Source organism: Schistocerca nitens, chromosome 8, assembly GCF_023898315.1.
Source record: "Schistocerca nitens isolate TAMUIC-IGC-003100 chromosome 8, iqSchNite1.1, whole genome shotgun sequence".
Lineage (NCBI taxonomy): Eukaryota > Metazoa > Arthropoda > Insecta > Orthoptera > Acrididae > Schistocerca > Schistocerca nitens.
The window spans coordinates 139045494-139060594 of NC_064621.1; the positions used below are offsets into that span (position 1 = coordinate 139045494).

Genomic DNA, 15101 nt, shown 5'->3' on the forward strand with positions numbered 1-15101 from the left:
CCCCACAAGGGGTTAAGGGTATTAAAATCTCCCAAAAGTAGGAATGGTTTAAGGAGTTGATCAATCAGTGCAGCTAATACATTCAAGGGTACTGCACCATCTGGAGGAAGACAAGACATTGCAGACTGCACCATCTGGAGGAAGATAAGACATTGCAGACAAGTTATTTCCTGTGTCGTCCTTATTCTGACAGCCACAGCTTCAAGAGGGATTTGAAGGGGCACAGGTTCACTACAGACTGAGTTTAGGACACAAACGGAAACTCCACCTGACACTCGATTATAGTCACTACGGTTCCTGTAATATCCCTTATAGCTGCGGAGGGCAGGGATCCGCATTACCGGGAACCAGGTTTCCTGGAGGGCAGTGCAGATAGCAGGTGTAAAGCTTAACAGCTGCCGTAGCTCAGCTGGGCAGTGGAGAAAACTGCCACAATTCCACTGGAGGATGACATCATGAGACTGGGAAGGCATGGAACATTCAGTGAGGCAGTTTACGCCTCAGTCACTTGCTGCCACTGACTTATTGCCTGAGCAGTCTATATCCATTGTGTCCGAGGATCTCGTGAGATCTAGGTCCACAGCAGATGCCAAAATCTCCACCCCATCCTCAGACGCAGAGCTTGTAGGTAGCGAATGTGTGGATGTCGCTGTGATTTCCTTTGTCTTAGGGGTTTTCTTTTTGGATTTCTCTCACTGCTCCTTGGGTTTCCCTGGCTGGGAGGACTTCACTGACAGTCTCCACGATGGAGGATGAGCGTGAAGCCCTACAACCAGCTGCTTTTGGGCTCTTCAGCCACTGGCGGGTGCCAACTTTCCCACTAGCAGAAACCTGGGATTGGAGTGACCCAAGGGACCCCTTCCCTAGTGAGTGAAGCCGAAGAAGACTTTTGATTCTCCGGCTTAGAAGTGGGGACGGACCTCACCAACGGTTGGGGGAGGGGGGGGGGGGGGTGTTGCTCCCGAAGTAGGTGGTGCAGGAGCAACAGGGAGGGTAATGCCCCCTGCCATCAAGGGTGCAGGTGTAGTTTTCCATCTCTGAGAGGTGGCTTGGATTGGCGGAGCTGATGGTGCCAGAACTGTTGTAGCAGCGGCGTAAGATGTCATACGCACAGGATGCAGGCTTTCAAATTTTCTCTTAGCCTCAGTGTAGGTCAGTCAGTCCAGGGCCTTGTACTCCATGATTTTCCTTTTTTATCTGGAGAATCCTGGATTCTGATGAGCAATGCGACTGGTGCTCTCTGCAGTTGACACAGATGGGAGGCGGGGCACATGGGAGTATTGGGATGTGATGGGCATCCGCAATCTCGACATGTGAGGCTGGAAGTACAGCAGGAAGACATATGGCTGAACTTCCAGCACTTAAAGCACCACATCGGGGGGAGGGATATAGGGCTTTACATCACAGCGGTAGACTATCACCCTGACCTTCTCGGGCAATGTATCACCCTCAAAGGCCAAGATAAAAGGCACCAGTGGCAACATGATTATCCTCGGACCCCAGTGGACACGCCAGACAAAATGTACACCTCGCGCCTCTAAACTGGCGCGCAGCTCATCGTCGGACTGCAAAACAAGGTCCCTGTGAAATATGATACCCTGGACCATAATTAAGCTCTTATAGGGTGTGATGGTTACAGAAAGATCCCCCAGCTTGTCACAAGCGAGTAACTCCTGTGACTGGGCAGAGGATGCTGTTTTGATCAAAACTGACCCGGATCTCATTTTGGACAAGCTCTCCACCTCTCCAAACTTGTCCTCTAAATGCTCAACAAAAAACTAAGGCTTCAAAGTCATGAAAGATTCCCCATTAGCTCATGAACATACAAGGTACTGGGGCGAATAAGATCCGCTGCCATCCTTAGACTGACATTCCTCCCATGGTGTGGCAAGGGAAGGGCACGGTTTGGGGTCATACTTCTGTGCCTTGAATTGAGCTCGTGAACGCTTGGCCACCTGGCAGGATGGCCATTGCCGGGAGTCCCGATGCCCCAGGCAGATGGGCATCTACCCCTTGGCATACATTGGGAGTTAACGGCGCAGGCATCAGCAGAGCGATCCCTGTGTGGTCAGGTGGCTACAACCAACAGGGTACATGGCAGCCCCACCACAATGGACTGGCTATCGTGCTGGATATCAGATCAAAGAAGTCCATGGTCATCATCACGCAGAAATCAACACTGCATAGTGCACGGTGGAAAACAAACCCAGGAAGGTGTCCTCGCACAAGAGAAGGAGAATGGGTGGGACTGCATGCGACGATGAGAAAGTGGGCTAAAGATGTCAATGCATGATGGACACGATACACCATGTACGGCGCCCTTCCCCAACTGGCTCGCTCTTCAGGAAAATTTTGACAAACGGAAGTCAAACACTACAGGGGACCATCACATAAAGGCCGAAATGTGTGAAACTCATTTTAGTTGCCTCTTACGACAGGCAGAAATACCTTGGGCCTGTTCTAACCCCTGGATCCGCAGGGGGCGAAATGGTTATGATCCGTGTGGCAAAGGGGTGGGATCATCATAGGGATGGACTAGGATGTGTAGGTTGAGTGAGTGATGGAACACTACTTTAGGAGGCGTGGGAAGGATCTTTGGTAGGACATCGGGGTGGGGGTGCGTTCCTTTGTAGCTGATTCTTGGGGTTCATAGAAGTGTTAAGGGAGTGTCAGGATATGGCACAGGAAATCCGTTTGTTGGCTATGTTTGGGGAAGGGAGTACCGACTGTCTGTCAAGACCTTCATGAGGCAAGTAAGTTCTCATCACTGCACATGTAGGGATTGTGTGTGTGTGTGTGTGTGTGTGTGTGTGTGTGTGTGTGTGTGTGTGTGTGTGTGTGTTTGTTTTACTGTAGCTTGTAGAAGGATAATTCCAAAAGCCAGAAAGTTTTCTTCCTTATGTGAGTGCCTATTGGCAACTCTATGTTTCTGCTTTTCGGTGGGGGGGGGGGGGGGGGGGGGGGTTAGATAAAAATGTGTGACATTGGGGTCAAATGGTACTGCTCAAAATAAGTTTGCTGCCATCTCCATATCTGTAAACACATGTGTGCTTAGATTCCAGGAGAGCAGGGAATTAAAGAAAAAGCATTATTAAACAAAAAAGTTTACTGTTAAATAAAAACAAAACAATACCCAAAAAACTATCTGTAAATCCACGTCTTTGGATATCTGTGAAGTAAAAACGTCTGTGAAGTAACATTCAGTACCACACTACTTCACCTGGCATGTATCCACTGATTTCACAGGAACTGACATTTGGTGGGGTCCTGCATCAAGGTTAGATGCAATGGTATGATTGTATCACTTAAATGTTGACAGTTGTGCTGGACAACTGATTCTGATACGGAACAGCCCTTAAACAACCTCTGATGAGGCATCTGACGTCCATCCATCATAGCACCTCAAAATAAGACTGAGCCACACCTCCCAATGAACTCGTGGAACTGTGTGTCTGATATATGCATTGAAACCTAGCCCCATGCACTCTGCAAATAAGATTATTTATTATGTGTCAGACAATGCAGTCATTAGTGATTGATCCGCATTCCACTTCAGTTGCTTCCTTGTCTACCTTATTGGAACACTGCAGAGCTTGGGGATTTGTACTGTTGCTCATGGTGGAAGCCTAAATGCAACACCAATTATGTGAAGACGAAGCGTACAGTCCGGCCTGACACAGACCTCCTAGTTAACCTAAAAACCCCTCTCCTGAACTGCACTGAGATTGGCAGATTAATCTCCATTATGTAGCTGTCTGCACAATGCTATTTCCAGTGATAAAATTTTTTTTATAAATATATTTCTGATGACAGAACAACCAGGTTATGGTATCTCATTGCATCTAGTGTGTACAAGTTGTATAAATGGGGCAATTGATAGACAATAAGAATGGGAGAATAAATTTCTTCCCCCTCTGGATACTAACAGTGGTTCTCCCCTTCTCCCAAAGATACTACTGCCATCCACTGGTGTCAAAAGTGGTGCTCTAACCATTTCAAAGTGCAATGCTCAACACAGGAAAAACATAAATGACATGAAAATTTATATTCACAACACTCCATTTTTAATCAAATACTGCTAAACTTGAAACGCTGAAGGTTCATTTCCAAGCATTAGGTACTGCGTCAACTGGTGCATGTACAGGTCACACTGCACATGGTTGTGGCACCCAGAATGGCAGAAAGATATGTATGCTGTTTCAAATTTTATCAAGTACTGAAGTGCAACAAAAAAATTAGTTGGAAACTGTAATCTTTCACAACCAGAAATTTCACGCTTATTAAAATATTCCCACTTACTGCACTGTGGTCATTTGAATTTCCAATAAGAAATTCATCCAACCATAGTGTAAGAGCCTGGAGTATTTTAATAAGTGTGAAAAGAAGTGAGGCTGTTCTCTCCAATAAAATCTACTACTGCTTACTCACTTATTTCTCCTAGCTTTGCCTGGCTATCTTAAATACCAATTGCCACCTCATTATTTTGTTCACTTCAAACTGCTCTGGTGAAATCAACACATGACACCCCTGACCCCCTCTCCCCCCGAATCACAAATACCATTCAAGAAATAGTTTACTTTTATAACAAAAACAATCAATTATTGGCAAAGTAATTTAATAGTATGGAAAAAAATCTACTCACCAAGCAGTGGCAGAACATACACATAGAAGACCGTTGTAATTGGCAAGCTCTCTGAGCCAGGGGCTTCTCCTTGAGGCAGAAAGGTTGAAGGAAAAGGACTGGAGAGGTCTAGGAAAAGGGGTAGATTTTGGGAAGTCACACAGAATTGCACGTCAGGGGAGACTTACCGCACTGGATGAGAAGGAAAGACTCATTGTTGGGGACTGTATCAGACGAGATTTGAAAACCTGAGAGCTTCAAAGTGGAGGACATTGTAATATGCAGACAGAGATTACTCTTTTCCCTTTAACCCTCCTGCCTGAAGGAGGGGCCACGGCTTTGAGATCTTGCCAATTACAACCGTCTTTTACACGTGTGTTCTGCCACTGCTTAGTGAGTAGATTTTTTATCTATCCAATTAGTTTACTTTTAGAGTTTTCATTACCATCCTTGCTTCATTAGTACCAAAACTGTCTTCTAATGTGACATTTTAGACCATAGTTCCTACATTGTTCTTTACCTCTATCTCTGATTAAAATTGGCAAATCCATTTGAATTCACAAATCCCCTGGAATCTTTATTATCAGATGACTGCAGGTGAAATACGCAACATAGTTCATTAAACTTCAGGAAAAACAAACGAACATTTGAACTTGTTCTATGTAAGAGCAGTCAAAGCCCACAGCATATGAAACAAAATTTTTATTTTGCAATAACATCTTAACATAGAAATCCACAAATAAAAACTAACAAACAACATTCATTTGTTAAAACACTCCCCAGTGAAGATTGAAACCTATGGCATAAAACAAAAATTTACTACCTTTCTTAAAGCTGTCTGAGCGATACACATCTCTGAGTTCCTTCATTAGCCTGTCTGTTGCCTGAACAGACCCTGAAACAGAACCCCGAAGGTAATCTTGCCGCTGGTTCTGTCTAAGTCTCTCAAGTGTTGCCAGATGTTCTGTGTCCATCTCTTCCACCTTTACAAAAATAAGAAAATTATTGCCCTTACAGAAGGAAAGTGGCATATAGCTTAGAATTAAGAACAATATACACAAAACTTTACATTATTATGTCCAAATACAGTAGAATACAAGTACAAGCTGTTCATACAATAAAAACACTTTCTTTCATTGTAGCTGCAACTCTCTTAAATTTTACACTGTAGTGTTGTTCCTGTAACGCCTCTTTTCTCATTGCAGATAACAGTTTGTTTGATCTATTTTTCAATACTGCAACTGCAATATTTATCAATTTCTGCCTAAGAGGAAAAGCACTTCACACAACTGTAGTAGCAAGAAATCAAAATTTCAATTCTCCAAAACTAACATAACTATTATGTATTCTGTATTTCACAAACTATGCAAACGACACAAAGACTGAACATTTTTCTAAGCATGGCTTAGAAATTATGATGAGCAGCAGCAGACTGATCATATATTTAATTTAAATAATTAACAAACTGTTAAGTAGTCATATAACAAAATTAGGTGAAAATACTGTTTCCATTAACTTTTCTCTTACATTACTGCAAATAGTCTTTCACAAACGAAAACCTATCTGCCGATATGCTTCTCACCTCACTGCTAATCAAGAAAGACACTCCTCCTACAGGTACAAATCGAAGAGTTGTACATATAATATCCATTTCTTTCATACCCGCTTTTACAAGACAGATGGCCTCCCTTTGGACAAAAATTAAAAATGTGTTCAATTTTCTTTTATCATTTGCATCATTAGAAAATAATACACACATTGGAGTCAATTGCATGAAAGCCAATTAACATATCTATGCATTTCCACCACCACTAAAGACACCCATTGTAACTACAAAAGTCAGAAGAATATGTAATGACTTGGCAACAGATAAATACTAAAATTTTTCATTATATTGTTTAGAAACAAATGTAGCAAATTAGCCACTACTATTTATGAACCATTTAAAGGTGAATGTACAAAAAATTTTGCTTCATACCATGTTAAAAAAGCTGTAGAAAGTGGAGAGATGTCATGTCAGCGGCAGATACTGAACCACCCACATCACAGTTAAAACTGACGAATGTTTCTAGGTATCTGCGACTTCAGCTGAAACTTAAATCGCGCAACGCAGGACTTTGTTTTGTACAGATGTGATGTACCAACTTCTATTGTGCTTTGTTAATGTTTTACTGCCAATTCCACATTACTTGACGAAGCAACCAGAAGGCAAAGGAAGTGTGCAGAGTTGTTGCACGATCCATCGATTCCCAGGCTTGAAATGTACACACACTGCTGAGGTAAAACAAACTTTAATGCCCCACTGTATGTTTCACTTCCAAAACATGAGCCATTTTACTTAGTTCCCACCCCCCACACCTCAATGATACTGCATGAAATACTGAGCATGTCACCAAAATCTGAACAAATTCAAAAGTTCCTTTAACATAATTTTATTGGCAAAATACTACATATTACGAGGTGCATTCAAGTTTTAAGGCCTCCGATTTTTTTTCTCCGGACTGGAAAGAGATAGAAACATGCGCATTGTTTTAAAATGAGGCCGCGTTCATTGTCAATACGTCCCAGAGATGGCAGCACCGTACGGCAGATGGAATTTTACCGCCAGCGGCGAGAATGAGAACTGTTTTACATACTTAAAATGGTGACGTTTCCCTTACTTGAACAGCGTGCAATCATTCGTTTTCTGAATTTGAGTGGTGTGAAACCAGTTGAAATTCATCGACAGTTGAAGGAGACATGTGGTGATGGAATTATGGATGTGTCGAAAGTGCATTCGTGGGTGCGACAGTTTAATGAAGGCAGAACATCATGTGACAACAAACCGAAACAACCTCGGGCTCGCCCAAGATGGTCTGACAACAAGATTGAGAAAGTGGAGAGAATTGTTTTGGGGGATCGCCGAATGACTGTTGAACAGATTGCCTCCAGAGTTTGCATTTCTGTGGGTTCTGTGCACATAATCCTGCATGACGACCTGAAAATGCGAAAAGTGTCATCCAGGTGGGTGCCACGAATGCTGACGGATGACCACATGGCTGCCCGTGTGGCATGTTGCCAAGCAATGTTTATGCGCAACGACAGCATGAATGGGACTTTCTTTTCGTCGGTTGTGACAATGGATGAGACGTGGATGCCATTTTTCAATCCAGAAACAAAGCGCCAGTCAGCTCAATGGAAGCACACAGATTCACCGCCACCAAAAAAATTTCGGGTAACCGCCAGTGCTGAAAAAATGATGGTGTCCATGTTCTGGGACAGCGAGGGCGTAATCCTTACCCATTGCGTTCCAAAGGGCACTACGGTAATAGGTGCATCCTACGAAAATGTTTTGAAGAACAAATTCCTTCCTGCACTGCAACAAAAACGTCCAGGAAGGGCTGCGCATGTGCTGTTTCACCAAGACAATGCACCCGCACATCGAGCTAACGTTACGCAACAGTTTCTTCGTGATAACAACTTTGAAGTGATTCCTCATGCTCCCTACTCACCTGACCTGGCTCCTAGTGACTTTTGGCTTTTTCCAACAATGAAAGACACTCTCCGTGGCCGCACATTCACCAGCCGTGCTGCTATTGCCTCAGCGATTTTCCAGTGGTCAAAACAGGCTCCTAAAGAAGCCTTTGCCGCTGCCATGGAATCATGGCATCGACGTTGTGAAAAATGTGTACGCCTGCAGGGAGATTACGTCGAGAAGTAACGTCAGTTTCATCGATTTCGGGTGAGTGGTTAATTAGAAAAAAAATCGGAGGCCTTAGAACTTGAATGCACCTCGTACAAAAGAATCGGTTTACAGGATATACAGTATAATCATTCATGTAGCACCCTTTGTCTTGATTAATGGCCTCCAATACCAGTCTGAATCACATACTCACATGACAATGTATCCGAGCATCAGCAAATGCTGCCTTAATGGCAGGGTTTGACAGAGCACACTGGAATGTCAAGATTCATTGGAGGTTCATTCGACTATGCTCCACACACACAGCAATCCAAAAGATGTAAATCTAGGCAGTTGGAAAGGCAAAAATATCTTAGACAAAAACATGTCGAACTGTCTGGGATCCATTTTTTTCTTTTCAAATGGCTTGTATGAACTGGGGTACCATCTTTCTAGAAAACAGAGTTCTAGATGCCACTGTTTCAATTAACAGCTTCACAACACTGAAAACAATGTTTGCATATACTTATTTTATGACCGTTTACTGGTTTTAAAATAAATGTGGGGTATGGCATGACCCTCGGACCCAACCCTTGGCACATGCAAGATCTTGGAAAATTTAGTTCTGCCAACATAGACATACCCTGTATTGTGTGCAAGCAAACTGTCATTTCTACCATAAAAATACTATTCAGAAGATATTATTATTAACTCCACAAAACCATTTTTCAATGACGATAAAGAAAGTGGCAGTGGCAGGCACACACTGCTCTAGTAGTCTCAGGCTACCTCCAATGTGTGTGATTTATACTGAAGATACAAGTTGTCAATTCCACATATTGTTGATTTGGTTACACCTACAATCTTTGCTCATAAATGGCTTGGATTCTATTAAATCAGCATTTCAGCTCTTTCAATGACTTCAGGGGCCCTCTTGATGCATTCTTTCAAGTGATGAACCCCTGCCAGGACACAGTAATTGTTCTGAAGCAGAGTATTTCATGCCATCATAAACTGTGGATTATGGGTATTTAAAAAAGTGAATTATATCCCCTGCTGAGTGTCCACTGCAAAATCCTCCTACAATCACATCTATGCACTTAATTTCAACATCTTGGCCATTCTGAGACTACGACTCTCTACTAAAAACAATTGGCAATGTAGAGCACCAAGAGCAGCTTGTGGCAGCAGAAAAATGTGTCAGAAATTTAAATTTGCTAAATTTTGATTACACACTCTGTACATAAATCTGCTAGAGAATGAAGCACCAAAAACCTGTAGCCACTACATCCTGGAGACTTTGCACTATCTTCTGATGAACTATTCTGCTAATAAAATAACCAAAATAATGAGATACAGATTACACTATCTATCACTGTCCCTTATAAAACATACTTTCTCCTACTTTTTTGCTTACAATATTATAATGTTAAATTATTACTTCTGTATTTCCAATCAATATTTCTTAACCCGATTTTTACGAGTTTACCTTAACTTGACATGTGAATAAGGGCATGGTAAAAATAACATCTCAGCAGCCAGTTTATCATTTACAGTATATAAGTATTTGCATTTAATTATATTAATTTGCAATTAATCATATTTTCCAGCCCTTTGCTCAAAATGTTTCAGCCCTCCCCTTACCAACTTTTTCATCTAAACTGGAGAGGCATCTTTTCCATGTTCTTAGCAGCTCTATAGAAGTAAATATATGTTGATTAGAACTCAAAAATAAAGTGTTCAAAATAAAACTGAAAAGTTAAATTTTGTAAATGGGGTATAACCATTTTCTGCTGTTTTTATTTTTAAATAAGCAATGATGTGAGCTGCAAAAAAATTCAAAACACACACACACACACACACACACACACACACACACACACACAAAAAATCATTGCTGATAACAGCTACTGTTTGAAACATGGCACGGTGGGACACTCCACTTGCTGTAATCCCATTCCTACAGTAAATACTTTTTTCTTTTCTTCTTTTTTTCTTTACATACGTAATACATATACCATGCATCTTTGAAATCTAGAACATTTATCCAAACTGTCGATTCCAGAACTTTATTATTAAATGCACAGTTTACCAGCTGCTGGTAATAATATAAATTGTTTACTGAGACAAATTTTAATAAAACATTCAAAGTTTACTGATCAGTAAAACCACACGCACTTCAAAATTCAACCCAGCCAATAATTTTGTGCTTCAGGACTGACATACCACTTTTGAATTCCAACCTTTCTAAAGAACATCTCACCTTTTCTGAGAAGAAAGTATATTTCGAAAGTTATCTTTAATCAAGACTGTCATTACAATTTCAGGTTTTTAATCTTAAAATATGATTATTTCAAAACTCCTTTGTCACAGTCATGCAATCCTAACTTTACTGTTCCCAAAATGTACAATTTTCCTAGAACAGTGTGTTGGTTTATGAAATATTTCAACTGAAAAATGTGAGTTGCTACAAAATTCACCAGGTGTCAGCCAATACTTGGGTGATACAAAACGACCAGCATTTGTATAAATTGAACATTCAGCCAACTGTTAATCAAAATAACATCTATGACTAATGTATAACTATATTCTATACTTTTCCTGTCTGTTGCATACCTATCTAAAATATAATAGCTTTCTTTGCAATTCGACATTTGATAACTGTTCTATGCATGTCTTTAAGTAGGCATTGAGCACAAAGTCAATTGGTACTTAGCAGTCATTAAGTACTGATACTATGGCAGTATCAATTATATCAATATCGGTCAGCACCAAACATTCACATTGTCAAGTTGCACGGCAAACTCGTGTGTGTAAACGACGCATTACTGCCACACGTATGAGAGCTTACTGCTATGATGTACAAAACTATGAAGAGTAATAGGATGCTGATTACCACTGTGACTGTCAATGTTAATAAATATAATCCACCCCCACCATGCTGTATGTGACTAAGGATTTTGAAGTGATTTTTAAAACAATCGACAAATGAACATTGAAAAGAAGGACTACTGAGGAACACAATTGGCAGGTGAGTAAGCTTACAAGCTGTTAAATCAATTTCAAAGCCTTCCCACTGCACACTGAATTTGTCGAATAATACAGTATACACTTCAAATACTAACAGTAAATTTGCAAGATTTGGTTTACCTTGCTTTTAGCAACACTTTCTCCTTCATCCATGTCAAGATGCAGATCATCACCATCATCATCGTCTTCATCTTCATCTTCATCATCCATTTCCCTGTCATCATCTTGTCGATCAGGAAGACGATAGGAGCCCTGGGGACCAGGCAATTTCAGCAGTGCAATATCTGGTGGTTCAGGTACACAGTGCAACCTGCATAGTTCTCTCAATAAAATGCTGACTTGATTCAGAACCTGCAATGATTAAACATTTAGTAGTACATGTTATATTCAACTACTTCAATATGCAAAATTAGTCATGAAACTAGTAGTTAGTTTTACATACAACTTAAGAAACATCTGAATCTTGTGAGCACATATTTTCAAAACAAAAATATAAAGAATAATGTAACACTGAATTTTTAACAATATTAATCCTACCTGTTTGGTACAATGTTTGTAATATACGCATTTCTTGACACACAAAAATGATGCTATGATTGTGAATAACATTTCAGTAATAATCTCACAGTAAATGACCTTAATAATGCCAAGGATAAGACAAAGAGAAGGCGACACCTATTAATTGAATTCACTAGAGACAGGAAATAGTGGAGAATAATTTCAAACTAATGATAGTCAGATGTTGCATTACCAGATTAACAGTGAACTAAAATCTGACACACAGGTAATCTTGTATGTATAGAGAAGAAATAAATTGTCTCCACGTGATGATAAAAGAACATTATACGTAATTATGCAGACACACAACTACAGCTTTTGTTGCATTTGAAGACAGCAACTGTTCAGTGCTAACACTGAACAACTTTAACACAGTTTTCATTTGACCACAACTTCTTACAAAAAAACAAACAAGACAAATTATTTGTAGTTCAATGGACTGGCAAATCAAAAAACTCACTTCACCGGGCAAAAATTGCACGATGGGTCCCATATCATAGTTCACTGAGCACATTATAAAGAAACTAATAAGAAAGCCTATATCAGCGATTAGAAAATGCGTGTAAAAAGTTGGTCCTTTAATAAAAAAAATCCTATAGCAAAATGAAAGCTAGAATAACAGCATGAACAGATCTTAGGCAGACTGGCCAATGGCACTACTATTTGATGATGTCAATATCTACAGTATTAACACAGGTCCAATGGCTGTTTGCACAAAAACAGACAGTCTCGCAATCTATCGTCTCAAAATGAAAATGACGGAAAAGAGGGATGAGAATTCTCAATTCGCATAAGTGACAGGAACTGCTACAAAATTGACATAGTACCTTGGAGAAAAAATTTAAACTTTTAGATGACAATGAAACAACAAAAAATTAAAACTGTTGACAAACAGGATTCTTTGTTTCATATGTCAAGCACTTTGTGCTAATTTTGCAGGCATGGAGCACTTGAACAAACTGATGGCATGAATAGTAAAATTGAATAGTAAAATTGAATAGCAAAATTTCTGAAGTCACACCTATTGTTCTATTTTCAGTTGCAACAATTCTCAATAGAACTAATTGAAGATTATGGGGACTTCATCTATTACCACGAAGTACACTGGTTAAGTCAAGGGATATGCCTGGAACAATTGTTTGCTTTAAATCTCACTACTGTTGAATTTATGAAGGAAAAAGGAGTGCGCAAATGAAAATCAGAACATCTGGAATGGATTGCAGATTGCACATTTTAAGTGGACTTGACTGCACACTGCCCACAGTAGACACTGCAAGGTAACTTCTTTCTGATTTGATGGGGAGGCATTTAAAAAGAAAATTGTAGAAGGGACAAATTATGACAAAGGTTCCCTAAGCTCACTGGTGTTAAAGCAAGCACAAGGTTTGAAGAATTCATTGTGGCTCTGCAAGAGTTACAATACTTTTATAAAGGTTTTGAGGACAATGTCAATCTTACATGTGTTTTCGAGCTATTTTCAAGACCATTTGCTGTTTCAGTTGCAAGTGTCCCTGTCCATGTGCCGACTGACTGGCCTGCAAGGTAATTCCAATTTTAATCACAAATCTTTTTGCATTAAAACTGTCCAGGATGTCTACATTACTTTTCTCAGGTAGATTTTCCAAGTCTCCATATTTCAACTGACATTTGTGTGAAAGACCTCCTTTTTGATAATGAAAGTAATTAAGCCACAATTACATGGCAACTTGAGTGCAAAACTCTGTGAAACAGTCTGTATCTGCCCACAGTTTGTAGCAGACAAAAATTATGACGTCTTCAGTGCACCAAAAATAATTAATAAATACTGAAAACTTGTTATGTTTGTGATCTATGTTGTTGAGAAACGTGAAATATAAGACCAAGTCATATGCAATGTAATCGTATTTCCATTTAAATGCGGTTGTTTTCCTCTCTTCCCCCTCCTCACACTCAGAGCTTGGTGTGACAGTGGTAGTGAGACTGAGTGCTTTGTGACTCTCACCCGGACATGCCCCAATGAGCCGAAATCTTGGTCACCCCTGGGCCAGAGCATCGTACGTGGCCATCATGGATTTTTTTGAACTTTTTTTATGAACATTTGTAATGTTTTGCTATCACTAATTCAATACTTCTGAAGATATAACCATTTGTTTGACCACATAGTGCAACTATCAACAGTGCATCCATGAGCTTTTGGCATCTTTGATTTTTCACAATCACCTCAGGGAGTCACACCTAGTGATACGTGGCTGGCAACCACAGGGCCCCGAGCCGAGTCCTGGCATTGCTTCCACTTACTTATGCCAGGATCCTCACTTTTATCTTTCCTATCTGGCCACCCTCGGCCAGCTCTTGTTCTTTTCCGACCCTGACGCTATTAGGTTTCGAGGGCTAGGGGTCTTTCATTTTCCAACCTATACTTCTCATGCAGCGTTTGACCCGGAGCGGGCGGCTGCAAAAGGCGTCTGTATCCCATGTTAGGGGCGGCCTCCAGAACTGCAGAAGGCAACGGAATACCACCGCAGAGTATCTTCCCTGCATGATGCAGTCTCCATTTTATGCACAAAAAATGGCTTCCTCTCATGTTAAATCAGTGTCCGGAGGTAAAATAGTCCCCCATTCGGATCTCCAGGGGGGACAACTTGAAAGGAGGCAAAAAATCAAAATGAGAATTGGTACTTGGAATGTCAGAACTCTGCTACAAGCAGGAAAACTAGAAAACCTTAAAAGAGAGATGGAAAAGAATCATATGGACCTCGTAGGAGTTGCTGAGGTAAGATGGAATGGACATGGAGAGTTGCAGTCAGATGAATATGTATTCTACTAATCAGGAGGAGAAGTAAAAGGAATTAATGGAGTAGGAATGATTATGACAAAGGAATTGGCTAAATGTGTGGAATACGTAGACTATGCAAATGACCAGGTTATTGGTGTAAGGCTGAAAGCACAAAAAGATTTACTGATTGTCCAGGTGTATATGCCAACTTCAGAACATGATGACCAAATTGTAGAGAAAACGTACAGTGTAATAGAGAGAATAATGGACGAAAATAAAAAATGCTGCAAAATAGTAATGGGAGACTAGAACGCCATTGTGGGAGAAGGGAAAGAGGGAAACATAGTAGGCAGTCATGGTCTTGGAAAGAGAAATGGCAGAGGTGAATGGTTAATTGACTTCTGCAGGGAAAGGCAGCTGATAGCGGCAAACACATGGTTCAAGAACCATAAGAGGAGGCTCTACACTTGGAAATC

The 15101-nt window shown here is 40.6% G+C and overlaps 1 protein-coding gene across 2 annotated transcripts in view; it reads right to left on the bottom strand.

The window, feature by feature from the left end:
• Positions 1–15101, bottom strand: part of LOC126199234 (ubiquitin-conjugating enzyme E2 Q2) — an 86925-nt gene that overhangs the window by 44218 nt on the left and 27606 nt on the right. For both annotated transcript variants that reach the window (XM_049936025.1, XM_049936024.1), the window contains exons 3-4: positions 11433–11663; positions 5445–5604 (exon numbers count right to left, since the gene is read on the bottom strand). In XM_049936025.1, the coding sequence (XP_049791982.1) occupies positions 5445–5604; positions 11433–11663 (391 nt within the window). The remainder of the gene's footprint in view (positions 1–5444; positions 5605–11432; positions 11664–15101) is intronic.